This window comes from Camarhynchus parvulus, chromosome 6 (assembly GCF_901933205.1).
Source record: "Camarhynchus parvulus chromosome 6, STF_HiC, whole genome shotgun sequence".
NCBI classification, from domain to species: domain Eukaryota; kingdom Metazoa; phylum Chordata; class Aves; order Passeriformes; family Thraupidae; genus Camarhynchus; species Camarhynchus parvulus.
Window position 1 is genome coordinate 23167314 of NC_044576.1, and position 26169 is coordinate 23193482.

Below are 26169 nucleotides of genomic sequence, written 5' to 3' on the forward strand. Positions count from 1 at the left end.
CCCTTTGCCCTCAGCCCCGTGTGCCGCTTCCGGCCGGCGCCGCGTGCGCCTCCCGCTGCCGTGCGCGTCCCGATCCCGGGAACCATCCCGGGAACGATCCCGATCCCGATCCCGATTCCCATCCCGGGAACCGTCCCCATCCCGAGCTTCCCCCTGGCAGCGGCCCCGGGCAGGTAAGATGCCGGCCCTGCCCGCTCCAGCGGAGCCGGCTCGGTTGCCGGCCGTGGGACGTGTGTGTGTGTTCCTCAGCGAGCCCCGAGGTGAAGCGTGCCTGGACGGCTTTCGCTTTATCATGGGCTTTCCATTTAAAGAAGTTTTGTATGTCTAACAGCTTGCCTCAAGTTTGACAACATAGGGATTCAGCGGTGTATTTTGTAGAAGTACTGTTGGCTAATAATAAGCAATGGTGTAAGGAATAGTATTATCGCCATAAGCAATAATAATTGCTTGCAACTTGCAAAATATTACTTGCAGCTACTTTTATTTATTATTATTTATTAGTGGTAGTTACAAGTGAATTGTGGCCTAATAAGCAAGGTGTTGGTTATTGATTGAAATAGTAATGTTAAGTACCTATTTTATATACATATACTTATGGCTTAGACAAAGAGGTAGCACGTTATATTAATCATAAGTAACTAATTAATAAGTAGTGTTCAGAAAGTAAAAATGCAGGCCAAGCTTATCTAGTGTTTTGCTCACAGCTTTCTCCTTGATGACTGAAGCTGGTAAATTCAGCCACTTGAATATAATAAAGACTGGTTTAGGCAACATGTGGTTAAAGCAGTTTTATGAATATATGTGTGATGTATCTAAGTGCCTTAAAAATTAATACTGTAATACTTCAGTGGAACTGTGCAGTAGTAAAAAGTGTTATGGATGTCCATATTTTATATAATATGCATTTATATATAATATGACCATTGCAACACTTCATTGTAGTGAATTGTTAAATAAATCAATTTGGATGTGAGTTTCTGTTTTGTCACTGACTAACCAGAGCAGCCATCCAAAGTCTTTCTTATTTTGGGGGTAGTTCACTCCTGTCACCTCAGTATTTGTGAGGAACAAGCGCAATAACTGTATGTTTCATTTCTGCTTTGTCATTTGTCCCAGAGCAGTGCAATCATGGCATCCATGGAAGAAAACTTTCCTCGAGGGGGCACCCAGAAGAAACCTGCAGCAGGAAAAACACCCAAGCCAAAGTCAGAGCGGGACAATTTGTTTGATGTATGTTGTTTGCGTGCTCTTGGTTAACTTCTCAGAGCTCTTCCACTGTCAGAATTTGACTGCAGCCCTCTCTACCTGTTACTTCTACAGTAAACTACAGAAGGGACTCCCAAAAACAGATGTCTGCTGACATCCACCATCCTCCTGATCTCTGAAAGATCCCTGATACCTGTTACATCTTGAATATGATGACTGAGAAAGTTCAGTCAAAATTATTAATCAGGCTGTAGCTTTTAAACTTTCCACAAGCATCTTATGCCAAGGTGCTGCATGGTGAGCCTGGTGTTACTGGATGCAGGCTAAGTTGGTCTTTCTGTTAGTAGGGTGTGGTGCAGATCTCTTGTACCACTCTTTTCTGTTCCAAGATTCAGCTTTATAAATGATCAGCCTCGATTCAGCCTTATAAATGATCAGCCTCAGCCCAAAGGGGATACTTTGGAAGACTTGCATGTAGACAAACAACAGTTAGCAAGATAGTTCTCTTTTTTTGTCCAAATCAGTATTTATGGCAGCAGAGTTCTGCCATAGTGCAAAGTTTGTTTATTTATCCACTTTTATTTTTTAACCTTCTATGCTTGTAATCTGCTTTAGGTTCAACATGAAGAAAAATCCCAGAAAAGAAAAAGGAGCCAGAAGGATCAAGAAAAGCAGAAAAGGTTCAAGGCAGACAAAACTGTTAAAGCTCCTGTTAAAGACAATGTTATGAATATTGGACCACTCACAATTGAGGTTGGTGCATAACTGTTTGATTTTCTGCACTACATAAAAATGACATGTTTTTCCTCCCTAAGCTGCCGAAAATATCTGAGATCCAGTACAAAACTTACCTGCTTATCCCCCTGTTATCGCTGACTTGCCAAGATATCCATAGTATGCTATTTTTCCTGCTCTCCCAGGCACTCAGTGAGGGGATGCTGCTCCTTGGCTGCATCAAAGAGGTCAGTGACTACGAGCTCACCATCAGTTTGCCCAACGGAATCTCCGGATTTGTGCCAGTCACACAGATCAGCGATGCCTACAGCAACCTGCTCACCAAGCAGGTGGCCCAGGGAGAAGTCCTGGAGGTGAGACCTGGGACTGGGGCTGTGATTTGTGCTTGGAGCTAGAGAGTGTTGTTAGTACCTCAGAACAAACCCTGAGGTCATCCTTAGGAGCCTGACATTGACTAACCTTGGTTTGGAACTGGATTTTCCAAGCAAACTTTGCAGTTTCCTGGTAACAGCTAGAAAAAAAATAAAAGGAAATAATCAGTTACCCTTCCTCTCTGGTGTCAGCAGTGCCCAAGTTTTCCTGAGGTGTTGTGGAATGCGGGATTAGCACTACCCCTTTGCTGGTGGTGTTTTTTCCTGCTGGAGGGGGAGGCTAGGTTAGGGTCACTCTTGGCTCTGTAGATGTTTCCTCAGCTGCAGTCTCCTGACTCCAGCCCACACATTGTTTTTAAGCAAAGCCTTTCTTTGCTGACATGACATAGTGTCATCCCTGCCTCTCTATTGAGATTCTGGTGTTTGTGGCATTTCCTGCCTGTTCCTGAAGTGTTGACAGAGAAACAGGACTTTCTTATGGGCTTTTGTTTTCAAAATCTGCTTCAATAACAAATCCTAGCCTTATGTTATTTAACATTGTAAAAATTGTATGTTTCTCTGTTGATCATGTTGCTGGGCAGGAGTTGAATTCTCTCCCAGACCTGTTTTCTCCAGGGACACTGGTCAGGTGCATTGTGACCAGCATTGAGAAAAGTGATGATGGACGCCGCAGTGTCAAGTTATCAATTGACCCCAAGAAGGTCAACAAGGGCCTGAACTCTGCAGCACTAGCAGCAGGCATGGTAAGTTTTCTGGGTCTGTCAAAGCCTCTCTGGGCTCTTGCATTTCAGTTTGTCCTTACATGGGATCAGAGCACTCCCACCATGGAAGTGACCTGTGAATAGAGGGTGGGTTTAGTTCTTGTCTCCAGGTTGTCATTCATGAAATTAATTCACTTTATTCTGTTTCAATATGGCCAAGTTATTTAATGATTTCTTTCTGAGTAGGTTTCTTTGTTAATTTTTACAGAGAGTAATATATAAAATAGCTTCCAGAGGTGCTTGGTTGTTTCTATTTTGTTTTTTTAGCTGTATGATTATATGCACCTGCTATTTTTAAGCATCACAATTATTTTCCTACTAGCTTGTGAGCTCCTTATGTGTATAGCTAGATAAAGGTAGAGTTAAGTCTTCACTGCTAGGTGAGCTGTGTAATAAGAAAGAATATAGTGTTCTTGCTATAGCTCTGAAAAGTTCAGTTCTCTGTCCATACAGAACAAGGGAGTACTTGGGTGGTGAATCTCTTACCATATGTTCATTCTTTGAAGACCCAGCTGTTTTATTACATTACTGAGTTGCAGTGCTTTCCTCCCAACAGCTGCTCTCTGGATCTGTGTTGAGTGTGGAAGACCATGGCTACCTCATAGATATTGGTGTCACTGGAACTCATGCTTTCCTGCCTCATCAGAAAGCCAAAAATTACATCAAAGCAGCCAAGAAAGGTGAGAAGTAGTGCAGGAGGATCTGATGGGTTAAAATGGAGGTGGAGAATGACAGGGATTAGAGTTTATTGTATTGTGTTAGTGCACCTTGGTGGGATTGGGTCAAGGTGGGGTGTTTGCAGGTTGCTGCAAACAGCAGTTGTGTGGCTGGTCTGACACAAGCCTTTGTGTTTCAGCCTGTGATCTGACAGACTGTGTTCCAAGCCCTGCTGGCAGTAAACTTCACATAGATTGAGAGAGAACTCTGTAAAATCTTTGGGAAAATTGTGAGGAAATACTGAGTGTTCCTGCTAGAGGTTTTATACTGTGACTTATCTTTGTAGGGCCTGACTTGAAAATAGGCCAGAGCCTGAACTGTCTGGTTGTGGAAGTGAAGAATGAGGGCAGGGTGGTCTGTTTGTCCATCGATCGATCGGAGGTGGCTGCATCCGTTGCCACAGAGCGACAGAACTGGGCACTCTCTAATTTATTGCCAGGGCTGGTGGTGAAAGCTCGAGTGCAGAAGGTAAGCTCTGGTTTGGGTTTCTTTTGTTGGATTGGTCTTTTGAGTGTTGTTGAAGGCAGGAGACAGGTGAAGCAGAGGTGAGAGTTTATGCCCTGGAAAATTTCTGATTGGTTTCAATTACTTAGCAGTAGCAAACATAATCTGCTAGACAGTTCCCTCCACTGCATTCACCTGAGGTCTGATCTCAGTTCTGGTTTTGATGCCCTGAGTATAAAGGCTTCAGACTGAAGCTGCAGATGGAGTTTGAAGCAGAACAGGATTCATTTTGTGTTTTCTGGCCTTTACTGCTAAAGTATTTGACAGGATAGCAGTAGTCTTCAAAATACACACAGCATTATCAAAAAATGGAAGGATTGTTTTTTCAACAGAGTGTGCAAAGCAGAATTGTTAGCAGTTTTTCTGTCTCTTGTGATGTGCTTGCTAACGCCGACAGTGCCATTTTTTGAAATGTGTGAATTGCTCTCTGTGTTGCATGAAAACTGAGTGGAAATTTTTTGGCATCTTTTTGTTCCCCTTCTTAGGTGGCCCCACTTGGGATGAAACTGACTTTTCTGTCTTACTTCACTGGCATTGTAGATTTCATGCACATGGACCCAGAGAAATCCATGAGCTATTCTCCAGATCAAGTGGTAAGGAGGGTGGAGGATGCTTGGAGTTGTTATGTTGCTTACAACATCTTTTACCTTCTCCAACATTTCTGTGGAATTATCTCTGAAATCTTAAGGCGGATAGCTTCTTTCATATCTTTTACTTGAATTACTATTGTGGTTGCTTTAAAGCTGTAAAGAACAAAGCTATTCCTGGGAGACTTATTTGGGAAGCCTGGAGATTTGCAAGGGATAGAAACATGACTTGTGTGGTCATGTTCCCCTCCCTGCATTGATACCAGCCTAGTCCATAAAAAACAGACAAAAGCAAAAATCCCTCCTTGATGAAGCTTTAGAAGCAAGCGATATCTCAGTAGCAATACTGGAAAATGCTTGCGTGTGGACAGAGAGTAGAGGTACCAAGCAGAATGTCCATGAGCATGAGTGAGGTGCCTTTTCCTCTTTTGTTCAGTGAGCACTCTGTGTTCCAGGTGAAGGCCTGTGTGCTGTCCGTACACCCCACATTGCGGGCAGTGCGGCTCACGCTGCGCCCACCCTTCCTGCACGCCAGGGGAGCCCCACGGCAGCTCCCCGGGCAGCGCATGGGGGCTGTGCTGGAGGAGGCCACCGTGAAAGCCTTCTACAAACAGTTTGGGGCCGTCTTTGAGCTTGATGATGGCACTCTGGCATTTGCACGGGTAAGTGCCAGGCTGGCAAGGCAAGTCCTCCATATCTATCTTAGTCTACTGGGAAAGGGAGCTGGGAGAGGGTTTTATTTTTTGCCTTTGTCCTCTTTGTGAGGCAATATAATAAAATTAAGATAGCATGCGAGGTGTTTGTCAAATGATACATCCCCTTGTTTGAATTTAAATGTAGGAGGGTTGTTGTGGAAGAGCTGATGATACCTGCACAAAGAGAATATTAGAGGAACAGATTTGTCAGATGCTGGCACTTCAACCTAAGGCCCATATCAGTGCTTCCACTTTCCAAACACTCACTTGTAATTCCTTTTTTCCTAGTTGAAACATCTTTCAAAAACCAGAAAATCCTTTAAACCTGGGGCATTTAAGGAAGGTTGCAAACATAAATGTCGGATCATTGACTACAGCCTGATGGATGAGATGTGTATTGTATCTCTGAAGAAGTGAGTATGACAGACTCTCCCAGAAAACTGGCTGAAGAATTAAAAAGTTGTTTGAGAGTGGAAAATTATACTGCTTTGCTGGACTGGAATATGCCATTTGGGGTTTTTGACTCGTATCTATGTTGTGGCGCATCAGGTTGTCTGGGCATCCTGCACATATTCCCTATACTCTGTGGAACTGGGACACCACCAGTATTGTTGGTGAGCTGAGGCACAAGGAGGCTAAATTAGTTCTACCATGATTGTGTCAGAAGACCATGGCTCATCAGGAAATCGAGCCTTGATCTTGCAGCTCATTTGTATTATAAAGTCCCTCTTAGTACTTCCAACTTTGTGTCTTTAAGCAAAGCAGATAATGGGTTCTCCTTTCATGAGGCCATAGCTGTGTGACTGTCACCTGGAATGGAGCCTGGGGAACCTCCCTGAACTTTATGTCCTAAGAGCTGTTTTGGGAGATTGGTCAGTTGGAGTAAAACACAGCTCTGGAGTTGTAGAACACTGGGGAATGTGTGGAATAATGGATATTTGGGACAAGTCAGAGAGGGGACTGTCTTGTCTTATCCTGGGTTTCCTTCAAGATGACTGACTGGTCTCTTTGTGTCTCTTCTCTAGCCAGATTATTGAAGCACGGTTTCTGCAGTACCAGGATATCCACACAGGTGATGTGGTGCAGGTGAGCTTCTGAAGGACCTGAGCATGTTACACTTGAAAAATGATCTTGCCAGTGTGCACTCCTTCTGCCCAATATGTGTGTCCAACTTCTGATCCAGACTAGTGAGATGAAAATGAGAAAAACCTTCACTTGCAGGACTTGATTAATCTTCCCATTTTGTTCATGTTTTTATTCATGATGTCGCAAAGGCAATCAAATTTTATCTATGGTCAGTCATTTGTTGCCATAAGTATGTTTTTAGAAAGACTTGAGCGAAAGAAATGAAAACTTGCCTTGCAGTCATGCAGTCAAAGTTCATGCTTGAACAGTCACAATGAGCTGATGGGCAGAAAGTTACTCATTATGATTTTTATGTCTGAGTCATGGCTGTATTGGATATGTCTCTGGAAACAATTCTAGTTTGCTGGCATCAATAGGGATTTTGCAGAAGTAGTCTATGCTTAAAGAAAAGAAGCTGTAGAACAACCTTATGAAGTATATAAAAGTTAATTAGGTCAGATTAGTTGGGTGGAATGTAGTTTGATCTAATATTACTTTTTTTTGAATGTGATTAGATTTGGTGATTGTAGGTGTTGTAGTGTCTTGACTGTTTCCTAACTGACCACAGTCTGCTTTTCATGCTGAATTTACCAATTTTTTTTCCTCCTTTGGGTTTTAGGGCAAAGTGCTCTCTCTAAAACCCATTGGGATGCAGGTGAAAGTGGCTGATGGGATTAGAGGACTTGTGCCATCCCTCCATCTCTCTGATGTGATTCTAAAGCAGCCTGAGAAGAAGTTCAACATAGGAGATGAAGTCAAGTGTCGGGTGAGAGCTGCCAAATAGGGTCTTCAGCTGCTTTGCACTCTTCTCTTCTGAGTATGTAGCAGCTGGATTGATCAGGCAAGGGCAGACATGCTTTTTGAACCTCTGTACTCCATTCTTATAGGTACTAGAGTGCAATCCTGGAGGAAAGAAGCTGATCCTTACTCTAAAGAAAAGTCTTGTCCAGTCAAAGCTTCCAGTCCTCTCAAATTATGAAGATGCAAAACCAGGCCTGATCACACATGGCTTTGTAGTGTGTGCAAGGGAGTTTGGCTGCATTGTGAAGTTCTACAATGATGTCAAAGGTCTGGTACCCAAGAATGAGCTGGGCTCAGAACCCATATCTTGTCCAGATAAAGTCTTCTATGAAGGCCAGGTAATTAATGTACCTCTGCTGTGCCACGTGTTTTAATGTCAAAGAGAAATCTGCAGTTGGCTTCAATGTGGATTTTCCTGAGGAACCAGCTACACCAGGAGGTGTTTTTGTCCTTTCACGTTATTACTTAGTTGTGCTCCATTGAAACAGGGTAGGCTGTTAAAAGGGCAGCTCTTCTTTGAGTATGTCTGACTTGCCTTTGTTTATAGGTTCTCTCTGTTCTGCAGGAGAGCATGGTCATGTGACTTGATTCTCAGTACAAGTCTGGAGTTCAAGGCTGCTGTTTCTCCTAAGGAAGTTAAAACTCTTACTACAGAATCATAAAGATGATGTTTTCTGCCTCAGTGTTACTCTGGTTATCCTGTTGGTTTCAAATTACAGGCACTTTAGGAACTGTGTTATTCACAGTTCTGGTTTTTGTTGTGGGCAAAGTTACAGAGATCTCAGCCCTCTTCATTATTTTTTCTGGTGCTATTCTTTAATCCCGTTATTTTTTGGTTGGCTTAGGAGAAAGGTAATTTTCTAGTCAGAATTTCTGACTGCAGATCTGGAGATCTGGATTTTATTCTCAACTCTGCTACAGACTTGGTACAATCTTTCACAAGATCATTTAATGATTATGTATTTCTGTTTTCCCTCTGTGTGATCAGAAAGACATTTGTCTGTGGTTGAACCTGTTAAGTTCTAGCCACTGGCCTGCTATCCTCAGGTGTGAGAGAAAAGTGTGCTGTGTATGTATGTCCCTGTCTTCTTTTGTAGGTGGTAGCAAACTGAGGAGGGTCAGCTGAACTTAACTTGTGTTTTATAATTTTTTTTTCCTACAGGTTCTTAAAGTAATGGTCTTAAAATGTGAGCCTCAGCAGGAAAGACTCTTGTTGTCCTTCAGATTATCAAGCAAGCCTGGCCCTGAGGACAAATGGAAATGTACTCCTAAGGAGAAACAGGAAATGAAGTACCAAATAGGAGAGGTATTTGATTTAGTGGCTGATTCCTTTTTAGCCTTTTCCTATTCATTTTCCATATGATTTGGTATCACTTTGAACAACTTTGCTTCAAGAAAGCTTACAGTGATCAGGAACTAGTATTAAATGTGCATTTCTTACTGTGTGGTTGACCTCCTGGATCAAAAATGGTGTTTCAGTTTTCAGAGGTCAGGTTAAAGGAGTCCCAGGAGAGTCCTTCTGGAGGTACCAATTAGTGCTCCTACTCCTAAGGTGGAATCCTCTTTTTTTATTTTCCGGATGCTTCTGATTTTCTTGCTCCAAACCCAGCTGCTTTTGCTCCCTGGAAAAGAAAAGTTTTAGAGAAATTTGAAGTGTTTCTCTGTTTTTGCAATAAACAGTTTCCAACTCCCTACAGATATTGCTAATGCAGGAACAGGACAGTTCTAGTCTTGATGAAATTAGTCCCTTCACCCTTCAAATGAAAAGTCACAACCAAGGGAATGCTTCCAGCTTTTTATTTCTCTGTGAGCTGAGAATTAGTTTTTATTTTACCTGCAGTGTTGGCATGCTTCTTAGCTCAGCCCTGTTGACTCATGTATACCTGGGAGGCAACATCAGATCCTCTGATGTGGAATCACATCCCATCCCCTGTGCATCAAAAGAGATGAGTTCAAAATCACTTGGAATTTTATATCACTGTACTTGTTCTCTTTTCAGATAGTTGATGTGAAAATCTTGAAGAAGAAAGATAATGGGTTAGAAGTTTCCATCTTAGAAGATGAAGACAATGTGGTAGCCTGGATCCCCATGCTGCACCTCTCTGACTTTGTTGCTACCTCCAAGCTCCTGTGGCACTGTCTTCAAGAGGGAGATGTCCTGCCCAGAGTTATGTATCTAAGTGACAAGGGAGAGCACATTGTATCCTTTGCCGCCTCAACCAGGCAGACAAAGTGTGGGGAAGGAGGTGTCTCTCAGGATTCCAGAGTATCTGCAACAAACATGAGATTACTGTAGCTAGTGTGAAGTGGAAGTGCCTGTCATGCTAATGATACTTTACAGAGGCATTATAACTTGTTCTAGAAGTGAGGCTTGGAATCTCTTCAGAACTAGGTTGTGAGCTGACTTGTTTCCCCAGCCAGCTTCTGGGCTGTTAAGTTTATCACAACCTTAGGAGAAAATTTGCTGTTTTTATATCAAAAATCTGAACTGAATTGTTAGGAAGTTGATATTTCTGCTACTGTGAAGCATGTATCTTTAATGCTGAGCAGTTTAAGAGACGTGAGTTGCTAAATTTTTGTGTAGGAAAGCCAAGATAGAAATTGGAATTGCAGCATTTAGCACCCCTGTACTCTCTAACTTGCAGCAAGTGCTTTAGCCTGGTGGTTAGCAGCACTGAGAGATTTACTTGGCATCGTGCTGCTTTCATTCACCTTTTCCCATTTTTCTTAACTGGTTGTTCAGATCTTGAGTAGAAAGTCTGCAGTGATTTCTGCTATACAGGAGGAGCAAGTTGTAAGAAGCTTCTCTGAAATCCAGCCTGGGATGCTGTTGACTGGTTATGTGAGGAATGTGATGCCCTTTGGAGTGTTTGTGGAGTTCCCTTTTGGTGTGACAGGACTGGCACCTAAAGTGGTAAGCAATGCCTCCACTTCAGTAAGCAGCATGTGTGTGATCAGGCTGCTTGAAACATAGTTCTAGCAAAGGTACAATAACAAGGAGGGAGCAACTGGGCTGCAGGCCCTGCATTTGCACAGCTTCCTGCTGCAGGGTAAAAGGGTTTAGGTTTGCCTTTTAAATTACTTCCAAAATTAAATGAAGCACTTCATTCAAGTGAGCTTAAGCTTCAACAAGGATTTCATGTGATCTCAGTAATTAATTTTAATTGATGGGTTTTTCTTAGTCTTTGTTAATTTCTCTTATGCATTTACATGAAGTCATAACTCAAACCCTGCTGAACAGCTCTGTGGGTGGTTGATCAGTATCAGCTGTGCACAGTAACCTTGCCCTCTGTTTCCTTTGCACAGAGCATGAGTGACAAGTTTGTGACAGACACCAAGGACCACTTTGTGGTGGGACAGACTGTGATTGCTAAGGTGATGAGCATTGATGAGGAGAAGCAGCGTGTGCTTCTCAATCTGAAAGTGTCTGAGTGCAGCTCAGGAGATTCTGCTGCAGAGAGCTTTGGCCTCCTGAATCAGTATTTCAAGGAGCTGAAAGAAATCAGGGACTTGCTGAAAAGAGGTAAAGATTGTAAATGTTCTGCTAAAGGGTATCAGGTCAAAAAAAAAGGTGCTCTAGAGGAAAAAGAAAAGAAAAACATTTAAGTGAAAGAAAGTCCAGTTTAAGCAAAGACTTCACTTCCCAAAGTAGCTTATTAGAAAAAGGATGTGTGTGCAGTGTCTGCCATTGACAAGACGCTTTTTGTAAGTACACCTGGAACAAGCCAAAGAAATTGCTCTTTTCATTGAAGTCTCCTAAACCTCTTGCATTGATTTTGGGTCAAGTGCTTGTGAAAACCTAAACACAATACTCATATGAGGGTGAGTTTGTTCAAATAGATTTACCTACATGCATTCTAGGTCCTCCATCAGGGATTTTGTCACATGCTGTTTTTCTAGTGTTTTTATCAAATTCTGACTTTGTCTTTTTAGATTCTTCCTATATCCAGTACTTTTTAATGTTTGTTTTCTGTAATTGTGAAGTGACAGGTCTGTTTTGTACTTCTAGTGTTAATCTGTTTTGCTTTCACATTTTTTCCATATGCAATGCTGGGTGCCAGTGTTCGTATAAGATGGGAAAATATTCTCTCTAAAATTATTAGGTCCTTAATGTCACAAAAGGGTTTCTGCTTTGATTAACTCTTAGAATTTACTTTGTAGTTCTACAGATTCATGAGCCTAGGCTTTGTTTTCCCTTATGAAGAAGGATTAATGCTTCATGTACCACTGAATAAATGCGAAGGCTTGTCTTGGTTTTGTGAAGAAACAACCTAAGTAAAACTGATTTCCCACTTTTTCTTCCCTTTATTTAGGAGAGCCCAGCATTTGTGAGTTGGTGCCTGGGAAAAGGATGCACCTGGTCGTGCAGGATGTGAGGGAGGATGGCTCAGCACTGTTCAGTGGCAGCTCTGTCACAGGCTTGACTGTAACTGCCACCCGCTACCATTTGGGAGGTGAGGGTCTTTCCTTTGCTTGTGTTAGTTTTCAGTCTTGTACTTTGAGACTTCCCAAAATGGATTCTGCTGATGAGGAACTAAAAGGGAGAAGTCTGATTAGAGTAGGGGTGGCCTTGAAGAGTAGTTAAGTTTCCCAATGTCTTGCTGGCCTGTTTTTGTGATTCAGAAAATATTATATAAACCTCCCTGTGCCTCTTAATTTTGTCTCAGATTTTGGGCATCTAGCTTGTGGTCAGAGATCCTTAGTTGAACCATACTGTATAGAGACAAGTATGAATAAAAGCTCCAGCTTTCTTGGTTTTTTTCTTCTTCCTTTGGAAAGAGCATACTCCAAGGAATATCTATCTGAAATTGCTGTCAATTTTTCTTGAAAAATCAATCACTTTAAAACAGGACCGTAATTTTCCAATTAAAAAATTAAAGAAAGGTGTCATATTGTGCGAAACCAAACGTATATTTGCTGAAGTAATGAATAAACCAGAGAAAGCAAGATAAACCTCTAACTTCAGCAGAAGTAATAACCCCAGCCCTTCTGTGTCAGAAGAGTTTCTTTTTTCTTTTCCTTAGCAACAGACAGACCAATGCGCAAATGTTGGGAAAATCTTTTTTATATTATCTTGACCTTTGTTTTAGTCAGCCTTGTCTTTATTATTTAAGAGTTGTGTCTTCATAAAATCAGTTTAGTTTTTCCAAGAAAGGTCAGACTTTTTCCAACTACAAAGCTCTCTTTTTTTTTCTCATTGCCAGTAATGTTGGGAAAATCTGTTCTTAAATAGACTTATACGTTTGGTACTAATTTGGTTCAGATACAATAATAACTAAGCAGTCTTTGGTTTTCAGGAGTTAAACCTTACATGTTCGTCATGTAGCACTATCACAGTTGCTCAGAATTCTTCATTGTCATCAGGATATAATCTCCTTATTCTCATTTGTAGACAAAAATATTGCTCCTGGTGAGAAAAGGAAGGCATTGATTCTTCATGTGGATGCCCTCACATCTGAAGTGTATGTTTCTCTTCGGGAAGAACTGTTAAAGCAAAGGCCCAAGCGAGTGAGTATGTGTTCCATTTTTGGGTTTGTGTGTTTGTGCTTGTCTGGAAGACTGTAGCTGATTAATAAATCTCAAGGGGGGCTGTTTCCTCTTTTAGAGCTGTGGGAGGTAGAGTGGAGGGAATCCACATCTCAGCAGGAGAAGTCACTCTATCTGTCCATTTCTGTCTAGCGGCTCCGAGAGAACTCGCAGCACTCTGTGGTGGTGCAGCACATCGCAGAGCACTTTGCCATCGCATCTCTGCCGGAAACAGGCCAGCTGGCAGCTGTCCCCATCGCCTGCCACCTCAACGACACCTTCCGCTTCGACTCGGAGAAACTCAGGGTGGGACAGACAATCTCTGCCACTTTAAAAGCCGTGAAGGAGAACAAGCATGGAGTCTTGTTAGCAGTACAGGGCCCAGCCAAGAAGAATGTTTTTGTGAGGGTGCGGAACGAATCAGAGACAGCGCTGGAGGAGATGCTGCCTGCTGTGAAACACTCGCTGTCCCCGGGGGATGTTGTTACTGGTACCGTCAAATCCGTCAAACCCACCCACGTCACTGTTGCTATTGATGACAAGCTGACAGGTTCAATCCATGCATCCCGGATTCTGGATGAAGTGCCCATAGGCTCTTTTCCAACTTCCACTCTGAAAGCCGGACAGAAAGTGACTGCTCGAGTCATTGGAGGCAGAGATGTGAATACTCACAGGTGGGAAAACATGTACATGGTTTTGCTTCTGGAGGAATGCAAAGGAGGAAACAGTTTGTGTTTCAGTTCAGGTCATCTAGGACCTCTGTTAGCAGATGCTGTTATAGTTGAGGCCTGAGGAAATCTGCTATTATATTCTAGCCCAGATCCAGCTTTCAGTAAATAAGCTTTCTACCTGTGTCACTGTATTTATCTAGAGTATAGATTGCAAGAAAAAAAGATGTCTAAACTCTTAAGATCCGGTTGAAACCTTAAATACAGGCCCCAGGGACTAAATTTGCTGGGGTATTTTGGTTACCTAAATTGCTACTGCAATAGTGATAGGAAGTACTGGAATTGGAAGGCTCTTATAGTTTTAGAGGGCTTGCTCCTGGGGTTTTTTTGCTAGTGCAGAGGCATTAAATGTGGGTGACTGGGGCCTGGGGAGATCAGGAGAAACTTTGATCCTTTCCCTCTTCTTTAGGTGCCTGCCAATCACCCATCCACACTTCACACAATCCATTCCAGAGCTCAGCATTCGACCAAGGTAAGTGTTGGCCTCTGTGCTGTCTGCACATGTATTACAGACCTTGTATTCTTGGATGTCCCATCCCTTGTACCTCTCATTCATGAAGGAGCTGGCCATGAGCAAGGACCTCCACATGTAGTGCAGTGAGGCAAGGCCTCTTACTCTCTCTTATCCTATAGCTGTGTTAAATATCACAGTGCTCTCCTAGCACATGATTTCCTTTTAATGTTCTTTTGCCTTGAGGTTCTGCCAATCTGGCTTCTCTCATGTCTATTTCTGTCAGAAAAATTTCCCCTTATGATCAGGGAAGAATTAATTCCTGGCAGAAAAACTGCAGCTGGGGAGGGGTGAAAGACATTGTCATAGTAGTATTAGCTCACCACATCCCCCTGGGTTTCTAACTTCCATCTTCATCTTTAGGACCAAAGCTGTTGTACTGATGTCATCTTTCTTCTTTTGCAAACAGTGAGAAAGAAGGGGAATTCACAGCAATGCTGAACCTTAAAGAAGAAGGTTCCCTCAAGAAACTTGGACTCTACGATGTTGGACAGACAGTCACCTGTTTTGTAAAGAAGGTGTGCTCAGAGTCTTCTTAGGAAGTGTGCTGGGGGAGGCAGCAAGTGGACATGACCTCAGAGGGCCTTACCTCAGATCTAAATATTGAAGACTGTGGTCCTCATTAACTGTGAGAGTGGCCTGTGGCAACTGCAATGTCTTACAGGGAAGGTAGAGGAAGGAAACAAAAATTTTCGGTACTTGGTGGAGTCAGGCTGACTTGTCCTCTTTGACATGCCTGTTTGTTGCCAGCAGGCTCTAGTAAAATGACCTTGGAGTATGCCACCAGCACAAAGTACACTCACTGCTGATCCCCTGTGTGCACTTGCCTGTGAACCACAGCAGTGTTGTGCTTCTAAGAACAGAATTCAAACCACCATTCTTGCTTGGTGCAGAAGCCAAGGCTCTGGACTAGTTCATTTTAGCCTTAAAATTAATGAAAAATTCTTGCCAGGGAAGGTTTTTCTTTCCCCCAAGGTCTCACGCTGTCTTTTCTGGTTATTTGTTGTCTTTTTAGTATAACATGCTCAAAAACTGGCTGGAGGTAGAAGTTGCCCCTGACATTCGAGGAAGAGTTCCTCACCTGCTGCTGTCTCTGAATACCAAGGTAAGGAGGCTGTTACTGGTGAGCTACACACACTTTTTTTTCCCATATGCTTGGCCAGAAGTAATGGCTGCAGACATTTCTGACATCCATGTGAACTCATAACCCTGTGCTCTGCCCTTTAGGCATTGCTGCCCCTTGCTGACAAGCAGGTACTGTGCCTGCAGCTAGTTCAGCTCAGGATAGCAGAGCCATTGAAGCAGCGCTCAGCTATCAATCAACTGCACATCAAAGATGTTTATAAGAAGTGTAAAGGTTCATAGGGGAAACACACAGAGTTGTGCAAAGCTTCCTTTCTGCAAATAAGTGTAAACATGTCTTTTATTTCAGGTCTTAAAACATCCAGAAAAGAGCTTTAAAAGTGGCCAGGCAATATCAGCTACAGTGACTGGAACAGATGCCAGTGAAACATGCCTCTGCTTGTCACTCACAGGTATTGTGGAGCCTTAACAGCAGGACCCCACCACATGTGATGCTTTGCTCAGAGTTGGGCCTGCATTGACCCCTTAGGTGAAGATGTTACACTCCAAAGCCAAGCTGTGCCTCTCTGTAGAACAGAACTAACCCCTGGGACCCTGACCTAGATGTAGCAGCATCTAAGACAATCCAAGTCAGACCTCTAGAATAAAGAATCACTTTCCTAGTGTCTCAGACTGAAGCCCTTCTCTAAGCCCTCCTGAACATATTCCCTTCTAATCTCAGATGTCAGGTGGTACATTTATCAACATTTGTCAGTTACTCTGGATATTGGCATTGTGCAGCTAAGAGTTGCACTTGTCTGGGCTACCAAGGCAAACATGGCTGTGAACAGAGATTGCATAGACTGCACCTTACCAAAAGGTCGTGGGTTTGATATGTGACTAGGCCACTAAAATTAACTACACTAACTTACTACCTCTTGCTTCATATTTTGAAGTATTATGAAGCCCTTTCCCTCCAACTTTTCCAGGAATTCAGTCACTGGAGCAGGATACCATCTCTGTAGGCATGGTAACAAAGGTGACTCCACATGTTGGCTTGACCATTGCGCTGCCAGGTGGGAAGGCTGGCAAAGTCAGCCTCTTTCACCTGAATGATACTTACACAGAGGATCCTCTGGGGAACTTCAAAGTTGGCAAGATTGTCAGGTCAGTAATTGACTTCCTTGTTCCTTCAAGCTGCAAGGCTTAGAAATACCTCCTTCAGTGACAGGCTTTTCACTGCCTTGAGGTAGTGCCAGACCATAAGGTCAGTCTGGGGCTAAGAAGTGATGCTGACTTCCCTTATAAATGTTTGGGTGAAAGTCTTGTTTTTTTCATTTATGAGGAACCCCCTTTTCAGCTGCCTTCATGGACTGTCTTTTTGAGAGTAACTACTCTATTAGCTAAGGTGCTGATGGAGCTAAGGGTAGCCAGGTATCCCAGCTTTGCAGTGGTTCTGTGGGCTGTTTGGCAATTGAGTAGTTTTTGCATTTGCACCAGCAATTGCATTTCCCTGCTTCACATACTTTTTGGGAATGTTGGAGAGTGCAACAGGCCAAGTGATTTCAGGGGTAACAATCTTTAACTCTTTTGTACTGGCAATAGAGACTGAGTAAATCAAGTAGACATGTTTCAAAAGTCCTTTATGTAGTTTTATGAACTATTGTGTCACACTGGTTTGTATTAGATAGAAGGTGCTTAACAAAGTGTTTATTTTTCTGCCACTGCAAATATTTATTTTCCACTTGTGGCTTATTTCTGTTTTCTCCCCCTCCTCTGCCATGCAGGTGTTACATCCTCTCCAATGAGAATGGTAAAATCCAGTTGTCTCTCCGGCAATCCCGGTATGTGTCATCCCTCTAGTCTGTTGATCTCCTACTAGTGAAAAAAATTATCATGCAATACACTTGTGATTTGTTTGGGAACATTAGTGAGAAATGTTAAAAGAACAAGAAATGCATTTTTGTAAGGAGTGATACTTGTTCCTACCTCCTGTGAATCAGCAAACATTGAAGGGTCTGACACTTAACATAAAGCTGCTCAAGTGGGTTCAGATTTAATTTCTGTTTGTCAGTTTCTAGCCCTGCCTTATCTTTTTTGTTTGCTTATTTGGAAAGAAAGTTCTACCACTGAATTTCCAATACAAACATGTTATGTTTCAATGTTCAGCTGCATTTTAACAGTTTTGATTAAATAATAGGCTTAGCCCAAAATGTCTCTTAAAACTGAGCTTCTTGCTTTGTCTTCCTTATGGAACAAACGTGTGGAATTAAGTATCTTAGAAATAAGCGGGGAAAGCACCAAGAAAATGCTGTGCAAAATTTCAGATAGCATTTTGCTCTCCTCATTTTCTTAATGTCAGAGAAAGTCAGCTGATGTGTTTGGCTCTGTTTGCAGCAGCATGTGTATTCCCTAATGCTAGGTAGAGCTTGGCAGAGATGCAGGTAGTCCATTAGTACATTTCAATAAACTGAAGGGTGTCTCTGATGCAATATGGTTTCCAGAGAGTACTAGCTGTTGTTAATACTGATGTATTTTCTGCTATCCAGATCAGAATGTGAATTATTCAGATGAACGCTTTAACTTCTAACCTCTCTTTTCTTTTAGGCTAAATCCAAAGATAAATAGTAAAGTGGAGGATATTGAAATAACAAGTATAAAGGATGTTAAAAAAGGCCAGCTAGTGAGAGGCTATGTCAAATCAATCACTCCATCAGGTGTATTCTTTGGGTGAGTAACCTGAGAAAATTATTCTGGCAAGTGATGTGTCTTCTTGGAGAACTTATTTTGAGTGTATGATTGTGGAATCTTGTTTGGGGATGGTCTCTGGCATAATGTGACATTGCAAAATGAATTTACTTGTGGGAATCCAGATGTCTTGGATACTGTGTTGAGCCTGTAAAATTAAAGTAGGGAAAGTTAGTGAGACACTTTATAGAACTGATGGTGCCACAAATGCACTTTATTTTTTTTTCCTCCTGCTGTAGAATACTTATTTTTGGTTTTCTTCCTCTTCTCAGATTGTCCACTTCTCTCCTGGGCCGAATCCTGTTCCAGAATGTTTCCCCATACTTTGTACAGAAACATTCCTTATATGAAAAGTACCTGCCTGAAGGAAAACTGCTCACTGCCAAAGTACTTGGGTAGGTCCAATGTTCTTTAAAAGGAACTGTGAATTAGAAGAGAGGATGGAAAGAGGATAAAAGACAGGAAGGTTTGAAAGAAGTTCAGATCCTTGCAGTCATTGTAAATGCTCTGATTTTTTTCTTATTCTTCTTATTTTCTTATTTTAAATATTTCTTATTTTTCTTATTCTGTCCTGCTACTCCTGGCGATGTACCACAGAGTAAATAGAAAAGAAAAACGCATTGAGCTCTCTCTCCTGCCTGAGGACACTGGGATGTCAAGTGTCTTGCCTGAATCCCTAGGCCTACCACAATATGGAGCAGAGGAAGAGAAAAGAGAGGCAGATGAGGAGAAAAAAAGAGAAGAGCCTAAGCTGAAGAAAAAAAGGAGAAGAGGAAATGATGAAAGTGGTCAGGTATGGGTGTGCTTGCACAGGATATGCTAAAGGACTTTGTTGGTTCAAATACTGAAGTGACTGGGAAGATCCCAGTCTCATCCCAGAAGGATAAGGCTGAGAAATTATACAGACTAGGAAAAAAAAAGGTTAAATTGCATTGGAGATTACAGAGATCAAAAACTATTCCTTTTGGGTGGGAGCTAACTAAGATAACAGCCCAGTTGTGTTTCCTGTCCCTTTGGTCTTTGCACCCCATGTAGGTGAATGTGGGTTTATTCTGCTCTGTCTGTTAGCTGAGAGAGTAGTGGGGGATGCTGTGCCAGGGTATTGCTCTCTCTCTCCTGCCAGGCTCTTTACTTTGTGATCAGAATTGCCTTTAAGATTGTCACAGCTGTTGCCCTTGACCATCCACTCATTTCCATTTATTGCAGGAGGCAAAGCCAAAGAAGAGGAAGATCTGCCCAGCAGATGAAAATGACAGTGGAATTGAGGTATATTACCGTGAGGAGGAAGAGGATGATCAGGAGGAAGAGGCAGCCAAAAAGAAATCTATGGTGAGAAGTTTGGAGGAGAACCTGAGCCTGAAATGACCTTCTAGCCCTATTGATATGTGTCAGTTTGACTTTAAGATAAGAAGTATTACTGCTGCAGATAGGAGTGACACAGGCTGCTGTGTGTGTTATCTGAAAATGATTTGAGGTGGATGGAATTTAAATTACAGCAAAGCTGGTCACAGAATTAATGTTTTTGTTGATGGGCTGTTTGCAAGTACAAGAAGTCAATAGTACTGAATGGAGAGATGCCACAAGCAAAGAGCAGTTGTCTGATCCCAGTTAAAAAACTTAGCATTAAAACCCAGGGCATTTTCTGTCTTCCTCCAAACAGGTAAGGAAGCCTGGTGAAGCTCCCAGGCTGCAAGTTTCCATGGGCTTCACCTGGGATGAAGACAATGCAATGGATATACCTGTGCTGGATCAGAAGGAAGAGAGCTCAGAGAGCGAGGAGGAGGAGGATGTGCAGTCCAAGGTACTGTATAATTGTATTGTCTGCACAGGAGGTACCACACAGTGGCTGTAATGTGATGTTTTGGTATTTGCATGTCTGTCTGCCCTGTAGCAAAGCCTTTTAACCCAAGGGAACATCTCTGGCAGCTGACACAGAACTTGTTCAGCTATTTTCATCACTGACTTCCGTAGCAGGTACCTCTGAAGCAGAGGAGTAAAGGCCCATTTTTAGCATGGTTGCATGAAAAACAGGTTTTCTCATGTTAACATGTTAAAAAAATAAGTATTTAGAATCAAACAAATGTTTTCATTAACACAAAACTTTTTTTATTAAATGTCAGCTCTGTTTCTTACTTTCCTGAGTGTTGTAAATTCACAGAAAAACCTGGAGATGAAAAATCTTTCAAATTATAGTCCTCTTATTTAGCAAAACACCAAAAAGCACCAAAGAAATAATCTTCTTTTATGCTATAACCTTTAGAAAGGTTTTCCAGTGAGAGCAATTCAGCAAAATCAGGAACTAGCTCATGAACTCCTTTCATGTTTGCTCTTCAGGATTTCCCCTATCCCTCAAACTCACCTCTGTAAAGGCAATACATGGCTGATACTTTATTGCCCAAGGTAACAAGGCAGAGAACTATGGCACTGTGAGTTCCAAATTTAGACCTGAGTTGCCCTCGTGATCCAGCAACGCACCCCTGTTGTACATGGCGAGAAATTGTGTCAGATTTTTAGAGTGTAGGAAGGTGATAATGAGTACTTGCCTAGAGGGTAAAGATGGAAGAATGAGAGGGAAGGACAAAGTGTGTGTCCTGATTCTGGGGTGCCAGACTAGCAAACTAATTGGTCCCTCAATGAATTTCATTTAAAAAAAAGGAATTTCATGTACTGCTGCTCTTCTTTGAGGTGTGAGCTGTGTAAGAAGGGGTGGGGGGTGTGCATCATTTTTATCCTCTTTTAAACAGTTGGCCTCATCTCTTCCTGTGGAAACTGCTTAGCCTTGGACATACTGAGGTCTTGCTGTGCTTTAGCTGGACCTGCGTATTCCCCCATGAAGTGCCTGCCCTTCGTCAGTCCTCCTGTTTTGCCCTTTCAGCTAAAGAAACGGACAAAGAAGGAGAAGGAGCTGGAGAAGCAGAAGAAGGAGAAGGAGCTTTGCAAAGTAGAGGCAGCTCTCATGGACCCGAGCCGGCAGCCCCAGTCTGCTGATGACTTCGACCGCCTGGTGCTGGGCAGTCCCAACAGCTCCATCCTCTGGCTGCAGTACATGGCTTTCCACCTCCAGGCTACAGAGATTGAGAAGGCCAGAGCTGTGGCAGAGAGAGCACTTAAAACAATCAGTTTCAGGTAATAATGGAGCTCTGCTTCTCTATGCCCCAAAGAATAAATTATGATGGGGTAGTTGTGGTAGAACATTGGTAGTATCAGTGTGAGTCTGGGTGTGTGAAGTGACACAGTCTCTTTTAGTGAGCTCAGAAGGATTAAATGGTGGCAACTGTCAGCTGGCCTGAGTCACCACCACTGACCTGCTGCAGGTCATGAGCTCAGGAGCTCCTGAAGGTGTCACTGAGTGCACAGACATTCTTCTGGGCAATCAGAAGCGTTTGGAAGAGCATAATGCTGTCAGTGATGTTCTTGAATCAAAACATGAAACAAATGGTGAAGCTCCTGTTGTTTTTGCCGTAGGGCTGTACCTTAAATCATCTCTACTGCATGGTTAAGTATATTGTGCTTTCTTGACTCAACTTTCTGGTTTTTAATTACAAACAACAATGATAAAGACTGTAGTGTGAATCGACTGCTGTGCTCTATTTCAAAAATGGTGTTTCAAGGAGCAGTATGTCTTGTTTGTTGTCCTGGAGGCCTGCTAACAGTCAGTGAGTTTGTGTAGGTTAGTTTGCAAAAACCTGGTGAAGACTGGCAAAAGGCTGAATATTCTTGTTGACATCTGCTTTAAGGGAAGAGCAGGAGAAGCTGAACGTCTGGGTAGCTCTACTGAACTTGGAGAACATGTATGGTACTGAGGAGACACTGATGAAGGTCTTTGAGAGAGCAGTTCAATACAATGAGCCTCTGAAAGTCTTCCAGCATCTGTGTGACATCTATGCCAGCTCTGAGAAGTACAAGGTAAGACAGTGCAAGCAGATCCCTGGCATGTATCCCATTCAGGCATGCCAGTAAACTGCAAATGCTGCCTGTGTAAGCTTCCAGCTGTCAGATGTTGGGCCTGCCCTACTCTTAACTGGAATTAATGGTTGTGATTGACAGTGGGCAAGGATGTATTGATGCTTGCTTTTATGTCATAAGTGTTCAGAGACACCCAGCCTAAGAATAAAAGTCTTAAACCTACAAGGCTTTGTTATGAATGTGTGATCTAACCCAGCTCTGTCCTTCCAGCAAGCAGAAGAATTGTACCACACAATGCTGAAGCGTTTTCGTCAGGAGAAATCCGTGTGGCTGAAATACGCCTCTTTCCTCCTGAAGCAAGGCCAGGCTGAGGCTACCCACAGGCTTCTGGAGCGTGCTCTCAAGGCTCTGCCCACCAAAGAACGTAAGCTCTCTGCCCCAGCCTTATTGTGGCCCTTAGTGTAGGCAGGAGATGGGCTGCTCTCTGATATTTCTCTCTGTGACAGCATTTGTAGTAAGTGAAAAGTGCAGCCAGCTGACTCTCAGGGAGGGGAACTTTCAAGCTGGATGTCACTGCTAAAGGCACCTCTGCTAAAGGCACCAAATAGAATTTGCTGTGATGCACAAAAACAAGGCACCCAAATCACAGGCAGCTTTGAGTTTTACAGCCCTCTAGAGAAGTTCACTTGGTCTAAGCTCAGGTTTCTGGGGCTGCACATGGATGCTGCATGATACATTATGAATATAAAAATAAACCTTCCTTTCCTGCAGAGAGCTGAAATGGGAAGTGAACTGTGACCCTTCTGTCTCCCACTTTGATCCCACCTTAGTCCAGAACCTCTTTACAACAGAATCTTTTGTCTCTGGGTAGAGATGGTGCTGTCTGTGCCTGCCTCTGTTCTGTGTAATTCTCACTCCTGTTTGATCATGTGGAAGAGAGTTGCTGTGATACCCTAACATGTCATTACTTCTCCCAGATGTGGATGTCATTTCAAGGTTTGCACAGCTGGAGTTCCATTCTGGGGACACAGAACATGCCAAGGCCCTCTTTGAGAGCACCCTCAGCAGCTATCCCAAGAGGACAGACATTTGGTCCATCTACATGGACATCATGATCAAGCATGGCAGCCAGAAGGAAATCCGGTGAGTTGTGGTGCAGCAGGCTGGGAAGGGGCAGAACACACCTGAAAAGAGCAGAGATACCCTGCAGTGTGAGGTTGTATAGGGCTTCCCACAGCACAGCAAAAGGGATTTTTTTTAATTTTTTTTTTTTTTCACAAAACTGGGGTGTGTGGAAGTGCTTCTTCTCGCTGGGACTGAGGAGACTCCAGAAAGTTCTGTAGGGCAGAGGGGAAGTGATTTGTAAGTTGTGGCCTGCATGACAGAAATTAGAGGCCTTGCACTGAGGTTCACTTGTCCCTCTGCAGGGATTGCCTTGTGTCTGAAGAGTGAGATCAATCTTGAATAATCAATCTTTGTAACATAAAAATGGAAAAACATATTTTTTCCATTTCTTTTCCTGAGAGGTGAAAAAAAGTAATTTTCCACATCCACTTAATGAATCCATGGTCCAATGTAGTTTCTGGATCTTTGTTTAAGTTGACCAGCAGCCTCAGTGTTCTGCAAGCAAGTAGAGGGCTTCTACTTAGAGATTTTGGCCAATTGTCAGGAATCTCTTTCTTCCAGCACCAGCAGTTAGCAGCAATTTCCTCTGAATGTTTCCCCAGGCTTTCTGCTCTTTGTTAAAAGACATGGTACAGGGCTTATATTGAGTGCTGTCACTAGCATGATTTGAATCACTTTGGTTTCTTGCAGAGACATCTTTGAGAGGGTCATACACCTGAGCTTGGCACCAAAGAAGATGAAATTCTTCTTCAAACGCTACCTGGATTATGAGAAGAAATTTGGTACAGAAGAGAGTGTCCTGGCTGTTAAAAGAGCAGCACTTGAGTATGTGGAGACCAAGAGTTCTCTTGCTGACACCTAAGTGTGGTGCAAGTGAAAGCAGAGAGACTTGGCCTTCCATGCAGTGTAGGAACTGACAAGTGTGGAGTTCTGCTGTGAGTGTCCTTGGACAGTTTCTGGAGAGTATTGGTCTGTGACCAAACCAGCTTGGAAAGAACAAACAAATGAAGTGATTTGATAAATGTTTGCAGCTGTGTCCAGAAGTTACAAATAATCCTGCTCTGTTGATAACATGTTTTTAAATATAGACTGTTTTATAATCAAAAGAAACATCAGCCATACCTGTTTTACTTTCCTGGGGAAATGCTGCAGTTATGACACGCTGCTTTTAAGTACAGTAATGTCTTACAATTTGATTTTTCTCACTGTTAAGATGGCAGAGAAGATTCTTGTCTTTTGGATGAATTAACACTTCAAAAGATTTATCTCAGGTGCCTTTGTGGTCTAGAAATTGGCAGAGCAACACTGGATGGTGGCATAGCTGAAGCTGGAAGGAACCTCTTGATGATGATCTTCAAGCTCCTGCTCAAATCGGGTCAGCAAGAGGAGGTTGCTCAGGTTCAATCCCAGTTTGGTTTTGATTTCCCCAAGAATGGAGACTTCGCAACCTCTCTGGGCAACCATTTGTTGTAACAAGTTGCTAGGGATTGATGACAGAAACAATAGTGATTTTCAGTAGTCATTTTCTCTTAAGAGAAATCACTGAAGTCAAAGAAAAAAGTGTTTTTTCTGTGCTGAAAAAAACCATCCCAATGTAACCTGCTTGGGAAGGGCCAGGTGTTTTGGGTGCTTGAAAAAGCTGTCACTGATGTCAACGCCTTATGGTCCTTATCCTTACAGTTCTGTATTCCTCTAACTTTCCACTGAGATGTGGATATGATCAGCCACGTTTTACAGAGGAAGAACTCGAGGCAAGGGGAAAACAGGGTATTCAAACAGATGTGATTACCCAGTGTAGACCCTAGCTTTGAAATACCAAGCTACTCATTGTAAGTGCTCTAAACTCAAAACCAGAGCTTTGCAGGACCCAGCTCTTCTGCCTCTGTGAATGCCCAGTGCTGGCAAGGCTGGATGATTCAGCATCTATTTAATTCCCAAGTCCTTTGGGATCCAGAAACAAGTTATTTCACTTCTTGCCCCCAGGGAGAGCAGGGTGTTGTACTCAGATTTTGCTTAATGATCTTGTAGTGGAGGAGGCTGATTACAACATCCAGTAGCAACTGCTGCCTTTTTTAAAGAACACAGCTTCAGTGATGGTGGCTCTTTCTTTTGGTTTAATTAGTTGCATAACAGAACATGTAAATAAGCGTTGCAATAGAAACCAAGATCCCTCTGAGGTATTGTTTCTTCTTCACTACTGGGGCTATTACTGGGCTAGTGTCTGTAGTAGGCAGGAGAGGTGAAAGACCTGTGTGTAATTCTCTGTACTGGAGGAGCCTGGTTTGAACCCATCTTGCTGTTGGGAGCTGTGACCTGTGGGGCTGTTCTGTGATGGCATTATTGTTGGTCTTTGGAGGAACAGCAGGGGATGTGAGCTCACAGCTTGTGTGATCCAGCATGCCAGGAAGATTTCACTCTAGGCATTTCAGTGGAAAGTCTAACCTAGCTGCTTGTGCTTGTGTGTAAAAGCATCTAGGTTAATGTTCCTCAGCTCAGCATTGTCACTGGGGGACACCGGGTGACAGGAGCAGCAGGGATATATATTCCTGAGGGTGCTGATGTGCCAGGAGTGGCACAAACCTAGGACTGTCTCAGTGGAGACCATGCTCAGGGTGGCAGAGAGGAGAAAAACCAAATCTCTGCAATTGCAAACAAATTTCTGAGTGTAATGTCTTATTCCACTCCTCACTGACACCTGTCCACTCAAGTATGCCTCTCCAGCAAGGAGGAGGGAAAACAGGCAAGCTGGACAAGCCCCTAGTCCATCCCAGCCAGAAAGAGAGTGGATTTAATACAGGAGAGAAGGGATGCAACCAAAACAAAAGATGGTTTGTGCTCATGGTTTATTTTTAGGATAAAAATCCATTCTCAAGCATTATGTGTCTTGCCCCTTTCCTTCAAAGGAGGGAAGGGGAAGAGAAGGAACCAGAGTGGAGGTGGTTCAAAGGAATAATTAGGACTATCAGGGAGGAAGGCCAGGGAAATAAAGGAAGAAAGAGGAACTCTGCTTTGTTTCAGCAAGTTACCTCGTGTCTGCTGGCTGTGTGGGGGTGGCGTGCGC

At 42.9% G+C, this 26169-nt stretch overlaps 1 protein-coding gene across 3 annotated transcripts; it reads left to right on the forward strand.

Annotated features, from left to right (window-relative positions):
• Positions 1-8: 8 nt before the first annotated feature.
• On the forward strand, positions 9-24218 carry PDCD11 (programmed cell death 11). 3 transcript variants are annotated; one of them, XM_030951136.1, is made up of 36 exons: positions 9-173; positions 1117-1230; positions 1822-1959; positions 2127-2294; positions 2894-3055; positions 3630-3753; positions 4077-4258; positions 4780-4887; positions 5337-5543; positions 5865-5989; positions 6602-6662; positions 7321-7467; positions 7589-7840; positions 8665-8808; positions 9502-9702; positions 10246-10416; positions 10809-11025; positions 11816-11956; positions 12895-13010; positions 13182-13702; positions 14166-14228; positions 14677-14785; positions 15283-15372; positions 15700-15802; positions 16319-16496; positions 17117-17173; positions 17937-18059; positions 18350-18472; positions 18675-18870; positions 19284-19406; positions 19738-19878; positions 20953-21203; positions 21815-21983; positions 22254-22407; positions 22961-23126; positions 23799-24218. In XM_030951136.1, the coding sequence occupies exons 2-36, from the start codon at positions 1129-1131 to the stop codon at positions 23968-23970; spliced, it is 5505 nt and encodes a 1834-aa protein (XP_030806996.1). In that variant the 5' UTR covers positions 9-173; positions 1117-1128; the 3' UTR covers positions 23971-24218. The 3 variants fall into 3 exon arrangements, with proteins under 3 accessions (XP_030806996.1, XP_030806997.1, XP_030806995.1); XM_030951137.1 differs by having other exon boundaries at positions 1122-1230; XM_030951135.1 differs by lacking the exon at positions 9-173 and adding an exon at positions 247-260.
• The last annotated feature ends 1951 nt before the right edge of the window (positions 24219-26169 follow it).

Excerpts from the sequence above, each read along its gene's own strand:
- PDCD11 (XM_030951136.1), top strand. The coding sequence starts at position 1,129 with ATGGCATCCATGGAAGAAAACTTTCCTCGAGGGGGCACCCAGAAGAAA. Across the intron at positions 3,754-4,076 it reads CATCAAAGCAGCCAAGAAAG|GGCCTGACTTGAAAATAGGC; the intron begins GTGAGAAGTAGT and ends TTATCTTTGTAG. Across the intron at positions 13,703-14,165 it reads AGAGATGTGAATACTCACAG|GTGCCTGCCAATCACCCATC; the intron begins GTGGGAAAACAT and ends CCTCTTCTTTAG.